Below are 23,468 nucleotides of genomic sequence, written 5' to 3' on the forward strand. Positions count from 1 at the left end.
TTGGGATTCATTTAAACATATCTTAATTAATCTAATTAGCTTTCTCGGTATTCCAAGTTCTGTAAGGACGTTGTATAATGTTTCTCTCCTAACCGAGTCGTACGCCTTTCTAAAATCAATAAATAGTCGATGTACCGGGGTATTGTATTCCCACTTTTTTTCGAGTATTTGGCGAATGGTAAATATTTGGTCGATAGTTGTTCGATTTCGTCTAAATCCGCACTGATAATCTCCAATAATTTCATCTGCGTATGGGGTCAATCTTGTTAACAGAATATTTGAAAGGATTTTATAGGATGTTGATAGAAGAGAAATGCCTCGATAATTATTACAGTTTTGTCGCCTTTCTAGTAAATTGGAACAATGATTGATTCTTTCCACTCTTGTGGCAATTCTTCCTTGTTCCATATAAGGAAAATGAGTTTGTGTATCTTGTTCCACAATTTTTCGCCCCCAGCTAAAATTAACTCAGCCGGAATTTCATCTACACCCGGAGATTTGTGTTCATAACACTATCGTTTCGAATTCTATATCCTCCGACACCTAAAAATAAGGGTAGTTTACTGAAGGATGAAAATTTAAAATCATTAAATTGTCTCAAAAACGGCTGTAAAGATTTTGTTTGTATTTTTACAAATATAGTATGAATCATTGCTCTGAAAAAATACGTAAGGTGTAATTTACTGTATGGGATGCATTTTTTTTGAACAATTTTCTCAATCACATTTTATAAATAAATGTATCATTAATAACCTGACAATATGACACAACTCGTTCGTCCTGTAAACATTCAGAAGAGGTAGTTTAGCCTACTCTTCGACGATTTTCCCATTAACGCCTGACCCAATTTTGTTCATATTTCATAAATAAATGTTACATAAATAACCTAACGATATGGTATAATTCCATCATCCTAAAAAGCTAGAAGTGGTATATTACTTTTCGGAGCAAGTTTTACCCTACGATTTTGTCGATAATTACTCTGGCAATTTTGTTCGTATTTCATAAATAGCATAACTCGTTTGTCCTGAAAAGATATACAAGGGATATTTTATTCTTGGGGATGACTTTTTTAACGATTTTCTCAGAAAGTACTCAAACGCTTTTGCTCATAGTTCACATACAATTACCTGCTTAATAATTCTAATGTATGGCATAAGTTATTTCTAACAGAAATATGACGAATGGGTACTTTACTTTTGGACGTAAGTTGCTTCGAACAAAGTTTTCTAAAACACATTATTTTATTCGCATTTCCCAAATAAATGTTTCAGTAATAGCTGCAGCCTAACACGAGTCATTTTAAGAAATTCGAGCGAGAAAATTCAGTGCGTTTCATCCGTACCCATTCTTAAATATATTTTTAAATGTTACACCCAATCACAATTTTCCTAAGAAAATCGAAACTTCTTTTTAAATGTGCCTTGCCGTGGCCAAATGGTTCAAGTGCATTGGTTCTGGATTTGATTCCCGGTGAGAGCTAGTGTATTTTTATCCAACGTTAAGGAATAGGTGCAAAGAGAAAAGTGTTTAAACAAGGCTAACCAAGCTAATGAATAATACAAAGAAATAATACAATATTACGAAATTCTAGAAGAAACGTTGTTAATATTAGATATTTGCGTGTAAAAGTCCAACCCATGACTGTCAACTCCAAAGGTAAGAAAGTGAAACATCCAATACCAGGTTAATCAGTGGTCTTTGTTTTAGCGCCATAAATGTCTTTGTTCATAAATTTCTTTGTCTATGGTTTTGCATATACGTAGCGTGGACATTAAATTTTGACTTCTACGCCATATGCATCTAATTACAAACACACCTATAGAACGAACACAACAAACTTGGAATATATAGTTTATGTATGGAAAATCATACACGAGGCGCTGCACGGGAGAGCAGTGTGCATACATATGGCAGTCAACTTCCTAAGAAATTTATAATAATAATAATAATAATAAAAACAGAAAACGAAACAGTTATTTACATATTGTATTTATTTAAGCATGGAAGTGCAATAGACTTAAGTTATTTCTCTCTCTCTCTCTCTTTGAAGGCAACAACCTTTAGGGTGCCAAGACGTAGAAAAGGACTTGTGGCACTCATGACTATAGAGTGGTGTGTGTTTGGCACATCGGGTTCCTTCGTTGTTAGCCCCAGCTTTCTAGACCGGATGCAGTTATTCACGGTAGAAAATACAAGAAAATATACCTTTCTATTACTATTAAAGTAAATAATTACACTCATTCCCTCAACGTGATACTTGTTTGTTTAACTGTATACAGACAGCTGATCCATGGGAGAATCGTTGATAATCTATATTATAAAAGAGAACGTACAAATCCTTTGTTCCCTCATCACGCTAATACGGCTGAACCAATTTCTTTTATTTTTGGGGGGTTATTAGGATTTGGACCCTAGATGGTTTTTATCATATCACTTTAATTTTTAATTACCAGTGTCTTCAGATAATTGACCATTCAAGTGTCCATAACGTACAAATCCTTTGTTAGTTCATCATAGGTAAAAATAAACGTATTTATATGCAACCCGCATGACCGTGTCACTCGGCGGGTTAACATAAATGACAGGCGCTATAATGTTAACATTTACTGCAATTTGAAAGCGAAAAAGTAAAAATTATCTAAGTAACAAAGTTTATTGCGTTCCGGGGTGACCGCAGCGAAGCGGGGTGAACGCTGCTAGTAATAAATAAAATAAACTCGACAAATATTCTTGTAATTTGCTGGACACGCCAGTGTGCCTGTTATCCGGTTGTGGCACACTGGAATATAGGGTATGGCTTTCTAATTTTTCCCCAACTATTTTAACTGCTTCAATTGAAATTAATCTATAATAATAAGAGTGAATTTAGTCTTCTTACCCTTCGATTTAGAAATAAGGTCCGCTAGAATTGTATATTTAAAAAATAATAATACAGTACTCAGAATTTTATAGAGTAGTTTGTTTTATTCGAAATGACATACTTCCTGCAACTGTTTGGGTTGGAATTATTTGAGATCAAATCTTTAAGTTTTACGACCCATGGTTATACCGACTAGGCTAAAGGACACGGTGATGATGAGAAATGAATGAAATGGTGGAATGAAGAAAGTGGGAGAAAACAGGAGAACCCCGAGAAAACCCATGCACATGGTGTTTGTCCACCACAAAATTCACTTGGTGCGAGCTGGGGTCGAACCAAGGATCCCATGCACCAAAGGTGAACGCTTTATCACTGAGCCACCGCGGCCCCTCTGAAATTATTTATAGGAGAGAGTGACTACTTTATGAAAACTTGATATCGAACACATTTGTTTAAAAATACCAGCTTTTTGTGAAATATTGCTTAATATTCAGGAAAACCTAAGTCAATAAAATAATAATAATAATAATAATCTTAAATTAAAAACTCTCTGGACCTAGTGCATTGGCACAATTCCACGAATTAAAAAGAGTTTGTTTTCTTCTCATGTAAGTGTAGAAGGACTTAATCCCTGTTGCTTTCAATATACGAAGAAAGTGTCCAACTGTCAAATGATAAGCCCTATGCAACATAATATAATATAGAGTCATCATTTCAGGTTGTCTAAAGAACACTTTCGTTTTAGCAAGAAAGGAAGAAAATAGAAAATACTCAGTTTTAACCTAGTAGAAAGTTTGCAGATTTAAGAGAAAATGTACAGAGTTGTTGGATATTAAATGTAGTTCGGATTAATGGAGTAAGACACCGTAGTTCATTGTATGAAATATACTGGGAGTGACCAAGCCATTGCCTATGGAAATATCGAAAGAGATACGTTAATGGTGTTAGTTGCCAACTGTTGTAGAAATGAAAAATTTAAGGAAATCTCTAAAACTCTAAAATCACAGATCCAAATTGACTAACTGCTAAGTAAAACTGCTAAATCTGACTAAAGCAAAAAAAAAAAAAAAAAAAAAAAAAAAGTCTTAATGACTTGTGTTACAGTTTCAGACACATCATTCTCATATCAAAACTACGATAGAAGTAAATTATGAATACAGGTGAATTTGCAGTTCTGGAATACCAACAAATGATTTTGCTAGATGTAAATTTTGGGAAAACATTTTTATAAGGTTTTAGATTTATTTATTGGTTTGTTTGTTTATTAGCTCCTCCATGCCGTAAACGTCGCCAACACCTAGTGGCCCACTTGCTGGTAAATGGCGATCGTCAATATAGCGACGCGTCGAAGGATTGCCGCTAGTGTGCCACTAGTGGCAGGGATTCGTCGAGTCGAAGCAGATATCTAGAATCGGGGATATTGAAGTTACCACCACGTAACAGCGAGGACTTCATTTTGATCCCCGCTCCTTTGATTTGTCACGGAGAATCGCAAAGGGACCAACACGAACTATCCCAGTCATGTGCATGCGGTTATTATTATGTATTACTTTTCCCTGACGAATTGTTATTATAAGGACAATACTTGAGCTCCGGGGGTCAAGAGTAACTCCTGCCTTTACATCATAAAGTGAAAAATCTTGAGATGGGTGCGTATAATTGTATGAATTTAGTTGGCAACTGTCGCCGATCACTAGCAAGTGAATATGGGAGAACTATGAAAAAAGTAAATAGACGTTTGCCATTTTGTTATAAAATTACATGACGAGTGCATTTGATCTGATTTCAAACAGTTATCGTCAAATATACAAGGTTAATGGAGCACTCTGATTAGAAATATTAAAAATACTTCAACGATTTATCACTCTACAAGCTGTGTCTTCACAATCGCCTCCGTGGCGAATTCGGAAGAACACGCACCTAATAACCCTAAGGTTGGTGGTTCACGCCCAGCTCAGGGCACTTTATTTTTACCTTTTTTAAAAATGTTTGTAGACTCACCTTAATGCAAAGGCGATTTAACGTATTTTAGGGGAACAATTTTGTGGTTCGTTGGCGTTCCGTCGCTTCTCTGCCAGTGGTGGTATAGTTTTCAAAGCGGAAGTGGGACCAAGTTTTGGCTGCGGGACCACCAATTTTTGGGGACATGTCGCTAGTTGCCTATCGGTAGTCCACCGACGCTTACGGCATGGGGTTGTCCCCTCACAAGTGAGGCAGATTGTAATCGACCAAGAGTGTTTGGGAAAAATGGGAAACATCTTCCGACTTCGACTTCTGAATAATCCGTTTAGGATCAAGTCGAATCAAGGCTGAGTCACGGGAAGGTAGAACAAGTGAGGCAATCTTTCCAAGCACTACGCTGAAGAGCCTCTGTCTCATTCAAGACTTAGACTCTTCAGGAAAAGTAACAAGTTTATTACTTGTAATTTATTCTTTGAGTCAAAGTATTTTGCAATAAACCATCGTTTTGTAAGATATTTTTACGATTGTATACTATTAATTTCGAAAATTGTACACATAATATAATTTCCCATCATGGATTTGAAAAAATCAAAGTTCGAACAAAGAAAGATCTTCGATCCACATGTCTCTTTCATTATTGATCCTTAATTTATTTGTCCTAGGCAAAGCGAATCGACGGGATGGCTCTAAGTGAAAACATTCATTTAGATGGTTAAGTAATCTGGAAATTCCTGCTGTTATTTCACGAAACACAACAAATCTTGAGAAACAAAAACAATTTTGCTTACCAGGGGAAGGGAATAAATCATCTGCTTACGTTTGCTTAACTAGGAAGAAGGCAAGGGCGCCGATCCTAGGGGACCGGGCCCCCCAAAGCTCATGTACGCCCCCTTTGTATTTATGAATATACAATATTCGGCATAATTTGAATGCAATTTGCCTTAAAATCCTAATATATATCGTCTGCATTTGAATGCCCTCCCAGAAAAAAAAATTACAGAGAAATCGGCGCCCTTGGAAGAAGGTCTAGTGAAAGGAATAAAAATGTGATAACGTAATGCTTGAACAACTCTATCTAATGGAGAAAAGTAAATTAGTATTCAACACTTCTTTCAATTTTAAGCAATTCAAAGATTCTCGTAATTTAGTAGCGTCCCGGATTTGCATTTTTAAAGTACGGGTACTCTATCTATACCTTAACGTTTCAGACCACGCACTTAAGCCGCTTTGCCACAAGAGGCACATAGGAGTTTTTCTTTCGATTTCCTTAGGAATATTGAGAATGGTATGACTTTTAAAACTATGTTTAAAAAAAGAATACATATCGACACAATAAGATGATAATCTAATACCTAGGAAATATATTGAATTGTTTTCAATTTGTTCTCACGCTACCAAAACAGTATTTTTTTTTTTATTCCACCCTTTTAATATAAGCATTTCACACTATTGTCTGTTCTAGGACAATACAATTCTAGGTCATGTATATGCTAGCTTCGGAAATACAGTAGAATTTCGCTTATCCGACATAAACAGGCAGGCAGAACGCTGGATAATATGGATGTGTTAAGAAAAGACCTGTTAAAAGTAAAACTTATGATATAATTTTACATATTACACATCTAATAATAATGTTTTATAACAAATAACTGCACTGCACTGAATCAGGGACGTATCCAGCGTCAGGGCCTGAGGGCTGTCCCCCTCCGAAACTCAAGCACTTTTTAATAAACATGCTTTTACCCTTTTGAGATTCTTTTATATCAGTTTACTAATAGTCAGTGTCCAAACTTTGGGCAATGTGCTGTTGTCTTGTTATAATTCTAAGAACATACATTAATGCCATTATACCATTTGGAATTAAAAAACAGGAATTAAATAGGATTAACATTTTGTTTCCGTTCTGTTTTTAACTTTAATATATTAGAACGATACACTCAATGTCTTCTTGCTATTTTTGTTATGTGATATACGTAGCAGACAGTTTTCTTTAGTTACATTTCTCTCGAAAATATGTTTCATTTTGTTTGTGCTATAATGCAGTTTCCAAAGTAAACCGGTTTATAAATGAAAAGTAGGAAAAAGTTTAAGAGAAATACAGAACTGTTGCATTATTATTATTATTATTGATATTGATATTTTTAAAACATTAGAATTACGTGCTTACGAGGATTCGTGTTGGGCCCCCTTCGAACAGAAAACCTGGATACGTGTCTGCACTGAATGATAGATGTATGAGTCAACGTGTAGACGGGCGCGCTAGGCGATATACTCCAGAGCATGAAAAATAGATTAAGACCACAACTTGCAGTTCTTCTTGCCGATTGGTGCTTTCTGCAATGATATATCGGATCATACGGTATGTGTAACAAAGGATGGTCGGATAAGCGAGACCATTGTGTATTGGTGTTTCACGCACCTAAATCTGTAAAATGTTTGTATAAACGATTATCTTTCACTCCCTAGCTAAATTTGTGGGTATGATCACACACCTTGCCTCATAAAGTATAGTCTTATAAAGAAAAAAATATTTTCTTTAGCTAAAAGCTAAAAGGAAGTCAACTTCAGTAATTTACTTTAGTTTTTTTTTTTTTTTTTTTTTTTTAAATAATGGCAAACTAGTCCATTTCATCACGATAAATCACGTTTGATATTAAGATGTCTTTTTCTGTCCGTATATATCCTTTACATTTTGTTGGAGACAAAATTGTTATTTTCCCAAGAAAACAGGGTGAGAGAAGCTATACAACAACATGAACTGAAAACAATAGCTATTACCAATAATACTGTAATCCTGGATATCAATAAGTTGTCCTTAGTATATTGCTTCGGTTCTTATTAACATGAAAATTATAATGCTTTGTAAAAAAAAAAAAAAAAAAAAAAAAAAAAAAAAAAAAAAAAAAAAAAAAAAAAAAAAAGGATAGGATGGGATTCGATGTGGTGTCAAAGTAATAAAATAACTACGAGTCCGCCACTCTATCCACCTAACCACAGAGGCTACGTTGTGTTTATTCTTTTTTCTTAAGAAATAATCTTCATAACCATGGTGCGTATCGCTTCGAACCTTAACATAAGAGTTTTTCTGTTTAATTCTATATTTTCGTACGACATCTTAGTTACAGAAGCTAATTTATATTTGGCAGGCAATCTACACACTAGGTTTTAACCAATAAATGCAACATCTTAGTTCAGTATCCAGTTCCTTGATCCATCTTCTCGACTTCCCTACTGAATTCCCTCCGCAATCGTGCTGTACTACTGAAAAAATCCCTAGAAATCATCGTTGCCAGTATACACAAAACCGAGCATAATTTTGTTTTTTGTTTATATTTTTATTATTTTATTATATTTTTTGGAAATATCTCCTTAGATGGATTGCTCTCTATTATCTCCACATACTAATAACTCAATTTTACCCATAAACGTAAGGAAAAAGGAATAAATACGGAAAATCGTGAGTTACAGTATACGCGCAATTTTTTTTGCGCATGGGAGTACATGGGAAGTTTTACTTCGAGGAGGATTTTGACCTCATTGCCTGGTGGTTTCAACAAAAAGAAGAGTATCCCTTTCTGAGCAAAGTAGCATTGTTTGTCCACTCTGTGCCCGCTAGAAGTGCTCCATCCGAAAGAAGTTTTTCAACTGCAGGTCATACTTTGCAGGATCGACGCACTAGTCTGAATCCAAGTTCAGTCGATGATATAATTTTTCTCAACAGCAACTTACCTTAACTCCAAAATTTGCAACATGTATAAAAAAAAGTGTGCTGTCTCTGTGGCAAATAATAACTAGAACATTATGTTTCGTTTGATTTTTTTCTTCTTTTGCGTTAAAACCTCTACCATAAATATGAAGTGTGATGTGTGATTGTATGTGAATTTGTTTGCGGTGCTGCGATTAATTTTTAATTCTTAATAACGATTATTTCTATTTCACCTTTGTGTTTTGAACAAATGTTCCTTTTTTGTAAGTAATGATGTTTAAAAACTTAGTGACGTGGTTCAAAATTACTCGATAGAGGGGATATCACCTACGTGGCATTATTTTGGTCCGATATTTGCATTTGAAGATCTTGGGTAAGTACATAGATCGTTCATTAATTTCTAATTTGTATCTGCACAGTTTATATTACATTTTATTTAGCGTAGTTGATATTTGATCACGAGAAAACTGATATAATATATTGTTTCGTTTGATTAAGAAAACTACAAGGGATAGCTATTTAAAATGTGTTTAAAAATATTTTCGAAATCATGACTATTATAGAATATGTAAGTTGTATATATTTGCTACCTCATTATCTGCGGATGCGGGTGCGGATAGAAATGTTGCGGATGCGGATAGAGATGCTGCGGATGCGGATGCCATATTTTATATCCGCGCAGACCTCTAGTTATAATTCTAGTTCAGTAAATAGAGATACATATAAGTAAGATTTGTGCGAAATTTGGTCACTTTAGCGTTAATAGTTTGTGAGAAAATGGTACATGTATGTCCAAAAATGTAATTTACAGAAATTAAAAGTTTAAAATTTACAATGGATTTTCATCAATAAGGCGGATCACAACATTCAGAAAGCACCATAACCATATTCTTTGTCTTCGGCTGGTCTTCTTCATCTTTCCTACACCTTCTTTTCTTCATCTTTAATTCCTTGCTAAACTTCAGGATTCCCAACTGAGATTTTATTATACGCTTTTTGTTCATGTCTCGCAGTAGTTCGGAGGTGTATTCACTGCTTGAAATTGCCATATTTTCCAGAACACCAGTTCTTGCTTCACGGCCACCATCAAAACACTGAACATCATAATACACTGCAATTTGTACGATTTTAGAACCCGCAAATGTGGTTTTTGGATATCGTTGGCCCATCAGTGCATTGAAACTTTCATTGGGGTTCAGTGTTTTCCGATGCAAACATTTTCCCAAAAGGGCGGGATCCGCAAGAGCTCATAGATAGGTTTGATAGCATCCATCACTGCAGTACGCAATGAATGCTTATGTTACCAGCACTAACATTCCACTGAAATTTCATACGCATTTCTTTGGGTCATTACCAGCTGAGAAACTTGTATATCTATTGTCATGGAATGTACGCCTATTCAAAACATTTTTGCATCTACCCCTTAAATAATAGTTACTGATAACCCATAAAATCGCTCTTGCTTATTTGGCTATCTCCCTCCACGTAATTCTGACGCGTTTTCATACATTTCTCTCTCAAGCTAAGTTTACTAACACAAACTAATAAGGAAAGCAAAGAACTTTGAACTCAGAACAGTAAGCAAAATGATGTGTGTATTCCTTCCGGAACGAGAAAGCAAAAATATATTTACTATATCAATACAGGAGAGTGGGATGATCAAACTACCTGGAATGAACGAAAATGCAAAAATAGATATATTTTACCCTGAAAATACAACGAAAGTGAATAATAATTTGTATTTCTCAAAGGGAACCTGATGTCATATGAATATGAAACTTTCAGCAATGAAACTTCAAAGATCGTATATTCTGAAAATGATACTTTTCAAATATCGAAAATTTTGACTCCAAACAAGGACATCCCCCCTTAAATAAACAAAATAAAATCTGTACCAAACTTAACTCTGATAGATAAAACAATCACGCACAAGTTATAATTTTGTCCGGTAGAGGTCAACCGCTGGAAGATGTCTGCTACCATCTAACGGCGAGATGTGTAATTTGGCACAAATTCGCTTTCGTTCGAGTTAACGTGTGGATCAACGAACGAACGTACGTCACTGTTATCCGTTAAAATGTTAACAGATTGAGTCCACAAATAAATTTGGTTGAGATAACTCCTCTATATATTTACTGCCAAAAGGCATTCAAAAATTCGCATCCATTCAAGAGTTATCGTGAAAAGTAACGAGTGCAGTAATAGTACAATATTTAAGTGCCACTTGCGTGATCCTAATAAAAGTACCACAAAACGTTAGTATTATAAGTACCGTACATACCTTTATTATTTACATTTTTTGTAGCTTCCTATTTCTCAAGAAGAGTCTTATTTTCCAAAACTGTATTGTGCAAAAAATTGACAGAACACTTCCATTTGAACACAAGTTCTGTTGACATTCTCTTTCTAACATCTGACCATAAAGCTTTCATTACACTAAACACCCCGTTTGACTTCTACATTACTGACTTGTATAACTTACTATATTACATTATTTTGATCACGTTTGGTGCATCTGTCTTCTCGAAGAAAAATTCACTCTATAATTCAAAATTGTTCCTAATATCCTCCCTTATCAGGTGTTAATATTAAACGACTTCCAAACAGAGAGCACGTTGAACAGTTCATTTCCATCGAAAAAACTTCTGAGTATCATAGCAACGTCTGACAAATCATTAAATACGAACATTGTTGGTGCCACGTAATTAAAGAGGCGCAACAATGAAAAGAATTTACCTAGTATTTTGTTACAAAAAAAAATATTACCCTTGTAACTAACTAACAACTAAGTACACTATCTAATACACAAAAATGAAATTGATCTTGTGGATGATCGAATCACGGGAAACTGATTGAAGAGTTTGAAATGGATTCTGGAATATACGAAGGCCGTTCAGAAAGTAACATCTAATTGGTTAAAAAAGAAACACCAAAGTAAATAAAAATGAAATGAAATGAAATCTTTGAGTTTTACGTCCCACAATTATGGCGGCTAGGCTAAAGGAGGCGGTGATTATGAGAAATGAATGAAATAGTGGAATGAAGAAAGTGGGAGGAAACGGGAAAACCCGAGGAAACCCACGCACACGGTGTTTGTCCACCACAAAGTTCACTTGGCGGGGGCTGCGATCGAACCCGGGACCCCAAGCACCAGAGGTGAACGGTCTACCACTTAGCCACCGCGGCCCTACCCAGAGTAAATAAGAAGAATGTATTATATATATCTGAAAACAACTACTTTGCTCTATTTTTCAACATAGTTTCCATAAACATTCAAGCACTTATCGTATCTATGCACTAGCTTAGAAATGCCATCAACATAAAAAACTCCCTCCTGTGCTTTGAGCCAGCCAGTGACCGCATCTTTCAGCTCCTCATTTTCACCAAAGCACTGAGATCCAACACACTTCTTCATATGCATGAAGAGATTGTTAAACGTTGATTTTCACGCACTTCTCCATCAATTTTCTGAAGGAGTTCATCAGTGACTACTGATGGCCTATGACTCCTGTCTTCGTCATGAATGTTTGTTTGTCCCCTTTTAAATGAACGAACCCATTCACAAACAACTTCTTCACACATTGCAATTGGTCCATATCCGGCATAAAGTTTTTCCGTAAAAAAACGTACAACAGCTCGCAACTCTCAGTTGGCAGGGTTTTCTATTGCAGCACATATTTTGAGACGCTATAAAAGTAGAACTACTGATCAGACCACCTCTACTCTACCACGGCTGGATGCAGACTAATCTACCGCGCACGTCTGTGCAAAAATGGTAGCGCTGCCCCCACTACCGCACGCACAGTGGCCAGTCGGAAGTTACTTTCCGAACGCGCCTCGAAGTTAGCAACCTACCTCGAATTGTTTCTACCATGTCAATTTGATTAAAATATGTCTCCTACGGAGAGAGCAGGGAGGGGTGAGGGCATAATTTATGTGAAAAAGGTAAGTATCTTAGAAATCCCTCAAGTTAGAAACATGAAACTTTCTATATAAACTCCCCATTAAAAATAAGCGGACGTGTCCCAGCATTTTTGAAATTTCCCGTTTTAAGGAAGAGGGGGAAGTATGTTCTACATTCTTTTCACTACACTGAAAGAGACACTGTCCTTGTTTGCTGTTGCATCCAGCGGCGCAAATCTGTCATCAACATTTAGGTGCGGAGGGGACGGGTAAGACCGTTCCCATTTTTTTTTTTTTTTTTTAATGCTGTGGAGGATCAGGGGAGCAGAGTTATCTTTAACATTGGGAGGCCGACACATTTTAGGCTTATTCTGGGGAACATCAATTTCATCTCATTTTCCTTTGTGGAAATCGGAAACAAATTATCACATTTCTCTCCAAAAAACACATTTCACATCGGATTATTGGGGGGATAGTCCCCATAGTTCCAAGATTGGAAGGGACATGTCCCCCTCATCCCTCCGGGATTTGCGCCACGGGTTGCATCACAGGAAAACAGATTACGTTTGACATAAATTTTGCAACAGTTAGCACATACCTTAAGCTGGCTTTATGTCATATCACTTTGATTACAGGGTGTATTCTAAGGAGTAAGGAGATTCAAAATGTAAGTGGATAGATTATCTTATGGGTTTTTATCATTACACTTTCATTGGAATACGTATTCTAAAGGATAGGAGAGGGTTCAAAAAATACGGGCATTGCAGTTAGGTACGAATAAATGTAATAGAAAATTAATCATAGGCAGATTTACTAGATTGTTGTCGTTGACTCGTAAAATGTACACGTGCTCGGAGGACTAACAATTCTATAACTTTTAAATTAATATTTATACAGCGGGTAGGGATTTGAACGAAATCGTAGACTGTCACGTTGGGGGCCCTGGTCAACCTCCTAATTAGCACAGGGTAATGATTGATACTTCATTGGAAAGATTATAAAACACTGATTACCAGGTAACACTTGTGCAATTCCCGCACTATTCGCAGAAGAAGAAACCCTTAAAAATACGGAAAAAGGGGAGGAGGGGGCTGACAACCATTACAATCACTCTACACTAACAAAATGAAGCTAATGTGTAGGCAATATAATTGTGACAACAATATAAGAAGAATGGTAGGCATTGCTGCAGTACAAAGCGAGATAAAAATTCAAAACAAAGTTTCTATAAAAACGCCCTGTATATCATTTTCGAAGCGCTGTTGCAGATCTTCACGTCGTTGGCTCTGGTGACCTCCCTAATTATCACAGAATCGTGATTATGCATCGGTGGAAAGCTTATGGAACACACATTTCAACGAGACATTTATGCAATTCCCGTCCTATTCGTAGAAAAAGAAACCAGGAGGGACCGTCCTGAAAATAAAAAATGTCAAAAAAAAAAAAAAAAAAAAAAAAAAAAAAAAACTGAGACTCAAAAAATTGGCCAACTTTGCCCCTTCGCTACTCTCCCCATATAAGCAACAAGTACCTTTGCAGAGTATTAGCGTGTTGTGCACTACTTCATTGCTTCACATATCAACTTTTATGATTGTACCCCCAAGGTGGAAAGGGACCCCCGAAAAACCTGATGCAAGAAAACAAACAAACAAAACACGAATTTTATCCTCGCCTTTCTCCGCCGTCGTACCTCTTGCATACATAAAACGTTTATCGGCGTAAAGCTTCATCCCTCAGGAAAACATTGATACCAAAATTATTTTCCAAGCTTAATTTTGGGCTGAGCTATTAGGGTCAAAGCCTTTACGTAGCAGTTGCGTCCTTCAGCGTTTAAAGATTAATTCAAATGTTAGATATAACAAAATGCGAGTAAGATGAATTTTCATCTATTCTGTGATTCTGTGACAAAGGATCCTATTACGTATAAATAAAGATGTTTTCTTTACTAAAATCCTCATCCTGGGCTCTACAACGAAGATTACAAGAAAGTAACAAACAGTAACATCGGATTTAGAATACAATTAGTAAGACACGATTACGGAATCACGTTTATTAATTGTCTATAGTAATGGTGGGTTCCTCGCATACCACACCTAATTTCTACGATTTTGAAATGGGAAAATTTCGGTGATGTTCTGTAATTTATGTGAGACTCAATTGAAGCATAACTTAATTTCTCTGAAAACTAAACTTATTTACACCCTATCCCATTTAATATCCTAAATTTAATTAACACTTGCTCGACGGGGTCAATTTTGATCCACCAACGCCTTTATTTTAGTTTTCATTTTACTTTTCGTCATTCATCTACATATGTTTATTTAAAGTTACGCACTATGCGGGAGCATATTTATTATTCTAACACACTTTGTTTGGCAACCACAATGTGACAATTCCTTGTCTGGGTCTGCACGACTCATGTACGCTGCATATGTGACGGCATGATTTGTTTATCTCACACTAATAGAATCGACAGAAAGAACATTAAATCTTGCAACCAAGGAGGCGAGAGGATACGGAAAAGAGGAAGATGTTACCTCTGCTGTAAGAATGACAATGAACATCAAACAAGCCATACAGAGTGAAAAAAAAAAGTGTACGTACAGTCCATTACAGAAAAGTTTAATTTATTTATTTATACATATATCTGGGCATTATCGGCATTTTGGGCCTGAAACCCGTCATGATGAGGGATGATATCCATCAGCGGGCGCTTTATCCGGAAGAGGCCGCGGTGGCTCAATGGTACAGCGTCCACCTCTGGTGCTTGGGGTTCCTGGTTTGATCTCAGCTCGCGCCAAGTGAACTTTGTGGTGAACAAACGCCGTGTGCGTGGGTTTTCTCGGGGTTCTCCCATTTCCTCCCACTTTATACATTCCACCATTCCATTCATTTCTCATCTTCACTGTCTCCTTTAACCTAGCTGGCATAAACGTGGGACGTAAAACTGAAAGATTTCAATTTTTTCGCATTATCCGGGGAAGGGAGGAGGAAGAAATCGGCCTGGGATCTATGTTAGGTACCATCCCAGCATTTGCCTCGTGTGAATGAGAAAAATTCACACTCAGGATGGTTGACCCGAAAGTTTGTTAACATCTTTTCTACCAAGTATCCCTACAGGGAACAACTGTAAAATGCAAACTAAACATAACTTTCTTACAAGGCTGTCTATATTCTTTATTGTAAATTAACTAGAAATGTTACAGAAGTATATCACTTCCTTCTTCAGACTTTTTTTTTTACTCCAACTGAAATCATAAATAACATTACATCATTTGTTATCTCTACCATGATAGATAGGGATAACAAATGATGTAATGTTTTTTATGATTTCAGTTGGAGTAAAAAAAAAAAAAAAAAAAAAAAAAGTGAAGAAGGAAGTGATATACTTCCGAAACTGTAACATTTCTAGTTAATTTATAATAAAGAATATAGACAGCCTTGTAAGAACGTTATGTTTAGTTTGTGTTTAAGATGGACACAAGGCCTTTTTATCAATATAAACTGTAAAATGTATGTCGTGCTATGAACAATCAAAAGTAAACAAGATTTTCTTGTTTTTCAGTATTTACAGAGATAATCCTGATTTTACCTTCTAAAGTTCTGTAAAGTAATAAATAAAATTAAAGGAAAATAAATACTTGTATGCTTAGGCAGCCTAATAAATGTATTCCTACTATGCCTATTGTTTCATGGAGTATCATAACTTACTTATTCCTATAGTTATTTTAGTTTTATATATATATATATATATATATATATATATATATATATATATATATTGAAAAACTACTAAAAAGCTTTGAATAACTGGAAATGTAAAAATTAGAACACATTTTCCTTAAAGGCTGTCAAAATTTTGACGGGTGAAAAATGGTCCTGTATTCGGCAACAGCGTTATAATAAGTATCATAGCTGGGCGAGTACAAATACAATACACACTGATGAGAATTTACACTTACTTGGAGATGTTGATTATCATATTTTAATTGATCCACTCGAAACTTCGCATTCTGACGACGAGTTGGTGGCTCTTTATTTACTAGGATTTCCATTCTTTCACAGTTGCTGCAAGAATTAAAGAAAAAAAAAAAAAAAAAAAAACCTATTAGAAGAGAAGTTTCATCAAAGGCTAAAAACGAGTATTCTATTGTGCAATAAGACTATTCTACATAAACTGTTATTGAACAAGGATTGTAATGATCATGAATTCAATAGTCATATGTTGTATCTGTATTTTCAGATGAAAATATACTACAAACTACTTATTAATGGATGCTGTAGAGGACGAATACTTGTCCCAACGCTGAGTGACGTTCTCTCCGGTAAGGTGTGCAATGCTAGCAGTCGATTCGCCATCCGACTTGCACCATACTCTAGATACCGTCCCAATCTTTATCGAAATTCTCTTTATCCGTATTGTTTTGATTATTAATATTATTATTTTTAATGTAATATGCCTCAAACACATTCTTTTAAATATTAGAGGAAGCGAGGTGAAGAACACTCATGTCCTGCACCGAGTGTTTGATCACTTAAAGATACTTTGATAACCCGAAGTAGCTTGTATCCCCTCGGTACCGGTACTCATTATAGCGCTTTTCAAATAATAAGTTACATGGCCTTCAACGGATTGTGGTTATCCCCCCCAATCGCAGTTACGCGGTGTTGTAAATGTGTCGCAGGTGATACTACATACGACTTTTCGCACCACTACAAACGCTGTCAATGCCAGGTGTGCTACCTAGATATATTGTATTGCTATATTAATTGCTGTTCTTCAGCAAGTAGAAAACTGAATTGTAAATACATAAGTTCAAACCGCATGTTCCTATGTCAACTGGTTGTCATGATGGCTTTTAAATGTTTCCATATAAAACAATTGTGAAAATCTTTAGAATACGTTGTCTCGCAAACCTGCTAGAAGAGTTTGATTCAAGCTTTAATTAAATATTTCCTTCTTACCGGTATATGAAATCAAACATGCAACCTATCAGAAGACAGTAAACCAAGCAACTTGCTTGGGCTCTCTTTGTTTGGAGATGCATATGTAATAGCGTATTTTTTTAAAATAAATATTTCCATATGCGTAATATAATACAAGACGTGTAAATAAAGTAAAAGATTCAACTTTTTTCCGAAAACAATTTTAAAATAGACATTTCTTTATCCGATATAGCGAGATTTTTTTTCTTCTTCGCGATTCACATTTGACTAATGTCATCATCTATTTCCCTCCCTCTCGCTTCGCTTCTACTCAACTAATGAGCTCATGAGTGCTTAACAAAAGCGCAGGAATCTAAATGATACCATAAATTATTACACCCAAAACAAACTTGACTGCTTCGAGTCGCGGACAGCTCATACAATTAGGTGGGAACAATTCTTCTTTAACTCGTATTATTGTTATTCAAATACTTTCTTAGTAAATAAAATTCGCATTATTTTCGCGAGCTATGGAAAAAGTATTTTAAAAAGATATTGTCAATTTTTTAAATAGTTCCAGGAATTATTTTTATTTTTAGAGTTTAATTTTTTAAAAGTAAGAAAGGAATTCACGACTGAGGAAAAAAAGCAAAAATTCCAAACTATATATATATAAAAAAAAAAAAAAAAAAAAAGGCTTCAGAATTCGTTCGGCTTTTGCGCTCAAACAAGGAAGTTCTTACGGAGGAAAGTCTCTCTAAACCAACAAAACTGCTAACCTAAGCAAAATGGGTCTTAATAAATTTTGTACCTAAGTTACGTGTTCTATTGTACACATTGTACACGTACACATGAAATTCCCTTGTTGCACAAAAGGAAAATGTGAAGACTTATCCGTGTTTCGTGGAACACACTTTTACACTTGGCACTCTCTTATATTTCGATTTCCAGAAAGGATGAAGTAGACAATTTTGTAGCATAACAAAGAGGTGGGTGTATATAATATAGAATAGGAATAAAATCCCTTATTACACTAACGGTTCAAGGGTCAGCCGTCCAGACTGAAGATTTTTTTTAACTTCCCTCAAAACATTACAGGTAAATAGCAGAAAAGTACCTTAACTCTGGAGCCAAACATAAAAGAAAGCGGCTTTTTTAAAAACCTTTTTAGCACAAACGTTGTGTCACACACACACATATATATATAATCAATTATCATATACTAAAACCTGCATGCTTGTTTTATTTCCTCCCTCCCCCCTCAAATCCACAGGCATAACGTTGAAACAAAATGATTTTTCGCTCTTTGCGTTCGACGACAAAGGGTGACGACCTCCATGCAAGCTTAAGCTTGAAACGAAGTCAAGTATTTTGGAGTAAGGTAGAAACATTTCTGCCTTAACTTCTCAAAAGTGAAAGTAAACAAAGCTTATCAGTATTATATGTCTGTACTTTAGGTCTACAGTTCATACGCACATATAAAGATATGAAGATTGTAGTATTTCCCGCTTCCCCTTCCTACATCCAGCAAATTTGCCATGATTTAGCTGAGCCAAACAAAGAAAGTGAATGTTGCTTTAATGTTGCTAAATAGCTTCTACTTAACTTATGTAGGTTTGTTGTAATATTAGCGAATGGTAACTGTAGGCTATAATTTGAGAGTAATAATTGGTATATTCGAAGGATAAGAGCGTTGTTACTCTCCAAAATTGTCAAAACAAGATTGAGAATATTTTTCCCTTCTCACTATTCTATATATTGTATTTAAACTTGGCATACGGATTACGTATAGGCCATAGTATTTTTCAAGGTAGATTACATTCGGATACCAGTAGCCGGGACCGGTTCCAAAATTATCCCAATTTTGTTATTTTTTACGTACGTTTACAGCGGGATAACTCTATTTTGTTAGTCTCATGCTTATATGTTGTGCCTTTTTCCGTAATTTTTTTCTTTCTTTCCTGCCATTAGCGGAACTTAACCCAAATTTTTCACTGCAGACGAAGAATATTTATAATTCTACAGCATTAAATAGTGTGGTTGCAACAGTAATAATACAAAGCAGCTTGTAGTGATCACACAACAGGATAGTCCGTGTTCCTTTACATGCATACTCATTGTTGCTTTGCGTCTGCTTCCGACAAATTATTAAGCTAACCTAACCGAATGTAAATAGAATATCGCAAAAAAGTTGGTTAAAAATCTGGCCTCCCAAAGCTAACCAATAGCCCTTTTTTTTTTTTTTTTTAAGTGAATTACTTACGTTACGAAACGGTTGAGCGAGCGAAGTGGTTTAGAAGCCTCACGGGGCTCGCTTTGTTTCACCTTGGCTTACATGATAATACAGCAACATACACATCCAAAGTTAGTTAACAACACAGTGGGCTGGAAACACTGTCAGATTATGCTCCACTGCCACCTCACCTCATATCGCATCAATCCGCGAACACACATAGTCCACAATTTAACATATATTTTCTCCGGGTTAAGTTTAGAGTTACACCTCCGCTTTTTATAAAAATCAGGAAAATTTACAGGAGAAATGAGGTAAAAAATGATAATTTGAAGTTTTTATTTGATGTTTAGGAATGTAAGTCGGCAGCAGAGTTATGTTTAATACGAGAAAAGATATGTGGAAGTTAGTACTATTTGCCGGATGCGGAAGCATTCGCGGAAGGTTTCAGCAGCATGGCAGTTGTAAAATATGGCGAACAGGTGTAACGGATGCGCAAAAATAATGAAGAAAACCTTTTAAATTTTTGTGAAGCACGCGGAGTAGTGAAGTTAAGTGAAATGTAACAATTTTTAATATTTTAAGCACTGTTTTTTGTATGTTGCAAAGTCCAAGGGCACCTTCAGACTGGAGGGGCAACTCTAAACTTAAGCCTTTTCTCCCTACAGTTGACTGTGAACTTATATTTTCTCCCTACTTATATTTTCATCACCCTACAGTGATGACCTTTCTCACATTTGTTATTCTTATTATCACATTTAGTCTGACTGTTCATTCCGCAAATTACACATTTCGGGGCCGACATCTGCGGCAGTTAACCCAATAATTAAACTTAGTGAAAAAACTAGTTTTTGTGAACAATTATTCCTGGTGGTGCCTCTAAACTATATCTGAGGGTTGAGTGCCGTATCGCCGGACCAATTTGAGGAAATTTACCGGGTCAATTGGAAAATTTATTTAAGTTTGTGAGGAAGAATGAGTACAAGGCAGATAAGGGGAATAGTAAAAGTTAAGAAAGTGGTTTCATTTGTTGATTGTTTTTGATGTTAGCGGCACTGTATGTAGAGGCGGATGGACTATTTCGGGGAGAGGTACACTTGTTTTACTATACGGATCCATAAATTGTAAACCGTACAGAAAAAAAAAAAAAAATTTGGCAAGTCTTTAATTTGCCCATTTCAGGTCAAGAATAGAACCCAACCAACCCCTGCCGGGCTTCTAACCCGTTCCTAATACTACTATTACTACTCTTACTCCAGCTTCTACTACTACTAATACTTATACTATGGATCCGTATTAAAGTAATACAGCTCGCCTAATGGGCAAGGTTCTAGATCAGCGTTTACTAACCGGTGTGCCGCGGCACACTGATGTGCCGCTAACGGGCCGCTGGTGTGCCGCGAGGAGATCGAAACAAAATTATTAATTCTATAGCAATCAAATTGCAAGGCATTGGAAAAATGTATATTTGTATTTCACATTACTATGAACCTCTACTATAAATCTACAATTTTAAGTTTCATGCTGTGTTACTTTTCTATGCGTTTTTAATGTTGAGAAAAGTATTTGTTATCATTGCTATGACCATTATTGCTTTTTTATCGTTGCAGACTATTTCGTAACTTGAAATTTTAAAATATCATTCAATCCTTTTGCAAAGCAAACATGCATACACATTACCTACATTTCTGTTTTAAAAGTAAAACAGATTTATTTGTTCGTTCCTTATTTACTTATCTTCGTTCTTAGTGAAAGGTTGGATACAGTTTTCGAAAAGGAAAGTGTATTTTTAAAAACCTGAGTCTTTTTTATTTTATTGCAATTGTTTTCTATTTTTAAATTAGAATGAAAAATAAGCATAATGATTTACCACGGGTGTAAAGACAGTGATAGAGCTTTCTTCTCTGTGAAAAGGACATCAGTAATTACAGAAAAAAAATACCAATGTATTTTATATTTACAAATAATAATAATAATATCTATGTGTGTGCCGCGAGAATTCAAGTTACACGTGCAGTGTGCCGCAAGTTGAGAAAGGTTGGGAAACGCTGTTCTAGATTGCTGGTCCCCTTTCCCATTGAGCAGTAATAAAGACAGAAAACAACGTGCCCTGCGGGGCTCTAACCTGCCTTCACTCGCTAACGCTCGCTCGGCAATACTGTGTCAATTAAATGTATATACTTCAGTACAGAAAGAAAGCAACCCAGCTAGTAACCTACATGGGGGACCAGTAATCTAGAACCTTCCCCGCCTAATGTAACGTAACTTAATGTAATCCAACAAAATACAACCGAATGCAATACATTTTGGTGCCTTTTTTTTTTTTTTTTGTTTTCAAAGTGGTCCGGCGATACTATAGAAATGCATATCGGGTTCCAAGTCGGGTATGGGTCATATAAGCGCAAGGCAGGATATTATTTCCAAGAAATTCGTGTTAGCCCCGCATTCTTAATCTGTACGGTTTAAATACAAAATTTACGAAAGAGTAGTAGGAAATTTTAAAATTTTCTCTTTCATATCGCTATCTTTAACTTGGGTGCTCATTCATATAAATATACAAAAAGTTAAAAATCATTGACGTCGGTAATAAATTATTCCATCTGTCAATAAATTATTATATGTATGTAATCACTTTATAAATGATACAACTGCTAATTGGAATGAAAAACATAGTAACACGTAATTACCTTGTTATTTGATCTATTCTTGCCTGAATTTCTCTCTCGATCGCTTCAACATTTGGACCCACTGCTTTCTCCAGTTTCTCGAAGGATTGCTGAGTTTCAAGCAATATTTTATTAGTTTGGTGATAAAGTGATTCCATTTTAACTTCAGATCGGCTACACTTCACAATGACAATAACAATTCAATATTTCAAAGTAACATTCTTGTACAAATTCAAAATGCGTGGAAAATTGCAATTTCAGTCCTAATTTTTAACTAATCCAATCATACAAAACAGAATACATCATTCGACGATGAATGAATCCACGTAACAGACGACGATACGATAAAGCGCAACTTGATGACATCTAGTGAACAACTGAATAGCACACTGCGAGTAGTTTTAGTAGAATATGAAGTTTTCAAAACCGAGGGCACTACAAATATAAATTTTACTTTAATTCGGAAATTCTGTTAATTATATAAATATCTATTCACACTGACGCCAAATAAACACTTTTTTACTCTATCAGTAGAAAACATGTCAATTCTTTGTTCAAAGTTAATTGGCATTCATATGTGGAGAAAAAGGACGATTGTTTCCCCTTACAACTCTTGAATTTCTTACTGTTAAAAAATAAATAAACAAAGATAAACGCATAAAACATTAGCAAAATAACCAGCTGTTTATTTTCTCATTCATATTAATCTGTAAACACTTGCTTGACTTCAATACTCATGAAGGTTATATTCAGTGGCGTATTTACGATTTTGTTTCGGGAAGGGCTTTGCTAACTTTCGGGGGGGGGGGGCTTTGCCTGAAAATGTGAAAATTTTGCAAGATATTTCATATACTTTACTATAGTAAGTAACATTTCGGGGGGATTAAGCCCGGAAGCCCCCCTAAATACGCCACTGGTTATACAGTGTGTCTATAAAAGAACTCCGGGGTTTTGAGGCAAAATATTTTAATTAAGCGAAAAACGTACATACATGTGTTATACATGATTCGAAAGCTTACATTTTCAAGTTTTTTTAAAACAATTTAATAAAGTTCAATATGAGCCCCGCCGGGGTTTTGAGGCAAAATAAGTAAAAAACGTACATACATGTGTTATACATGATTGGAAAGCTTACATTTTCACGTTTGTTTTAACAATTTAATAAAGTTCAATATGAGCCCCGTGAGTGGCACGGCACACATCGTAACG

At 35.6% G+C, this 23,468-nt stretch overlaps 1 protein-coding gene across 1 annotated transcript in view; it reads right to left on the minus strand.

Moving 5' to 3' along the window:
* Membrin (golgi SNAP receptor complex member 2) overlaps positions 1 to 22,622 on the minus strand; it is a 41,124-nt gene extending 18,502 nt beyond the window's left edge. Inside the window, exons 1-2 of the mRNA XM_081769811.1 lie at positions 22,281 to 22,622; positions 16,397 to 16,502 (exon numbers count right to left, since the gene is read on the minus strand). Of these exons, the coding sequence (XP_081625937.1) occupies positions 16,397 to 16,502; positions 22,281 to 22,417 (243 nt within the window). The 5' untranslated portion in view covers positions 22,418 to 22,622. The remainder of the gene's footprint in view (positions 1 to 16,396; positions 16,503 to 22,280) is intronic.
* Between the last annotated feature and the right edge of the window lie 846 nt (positions 22,623 to 23,468).

The sequence above is a fragment of the Thermobia domestica genome, chromosome 8 (genome assembly GCF_964235325.1).
Source record: "Thermobia domestica chromosome 8, izTheDome1.hap1.1, whole genome shotgun sequence".
Classification (NCBI taxonomy): domain Eukaryota; kingdom Metazoa; phylum Arthropoda; class Insecta; order Zygentoma; family Lepismatidae; genus Thermobia; species Thermobia domestica.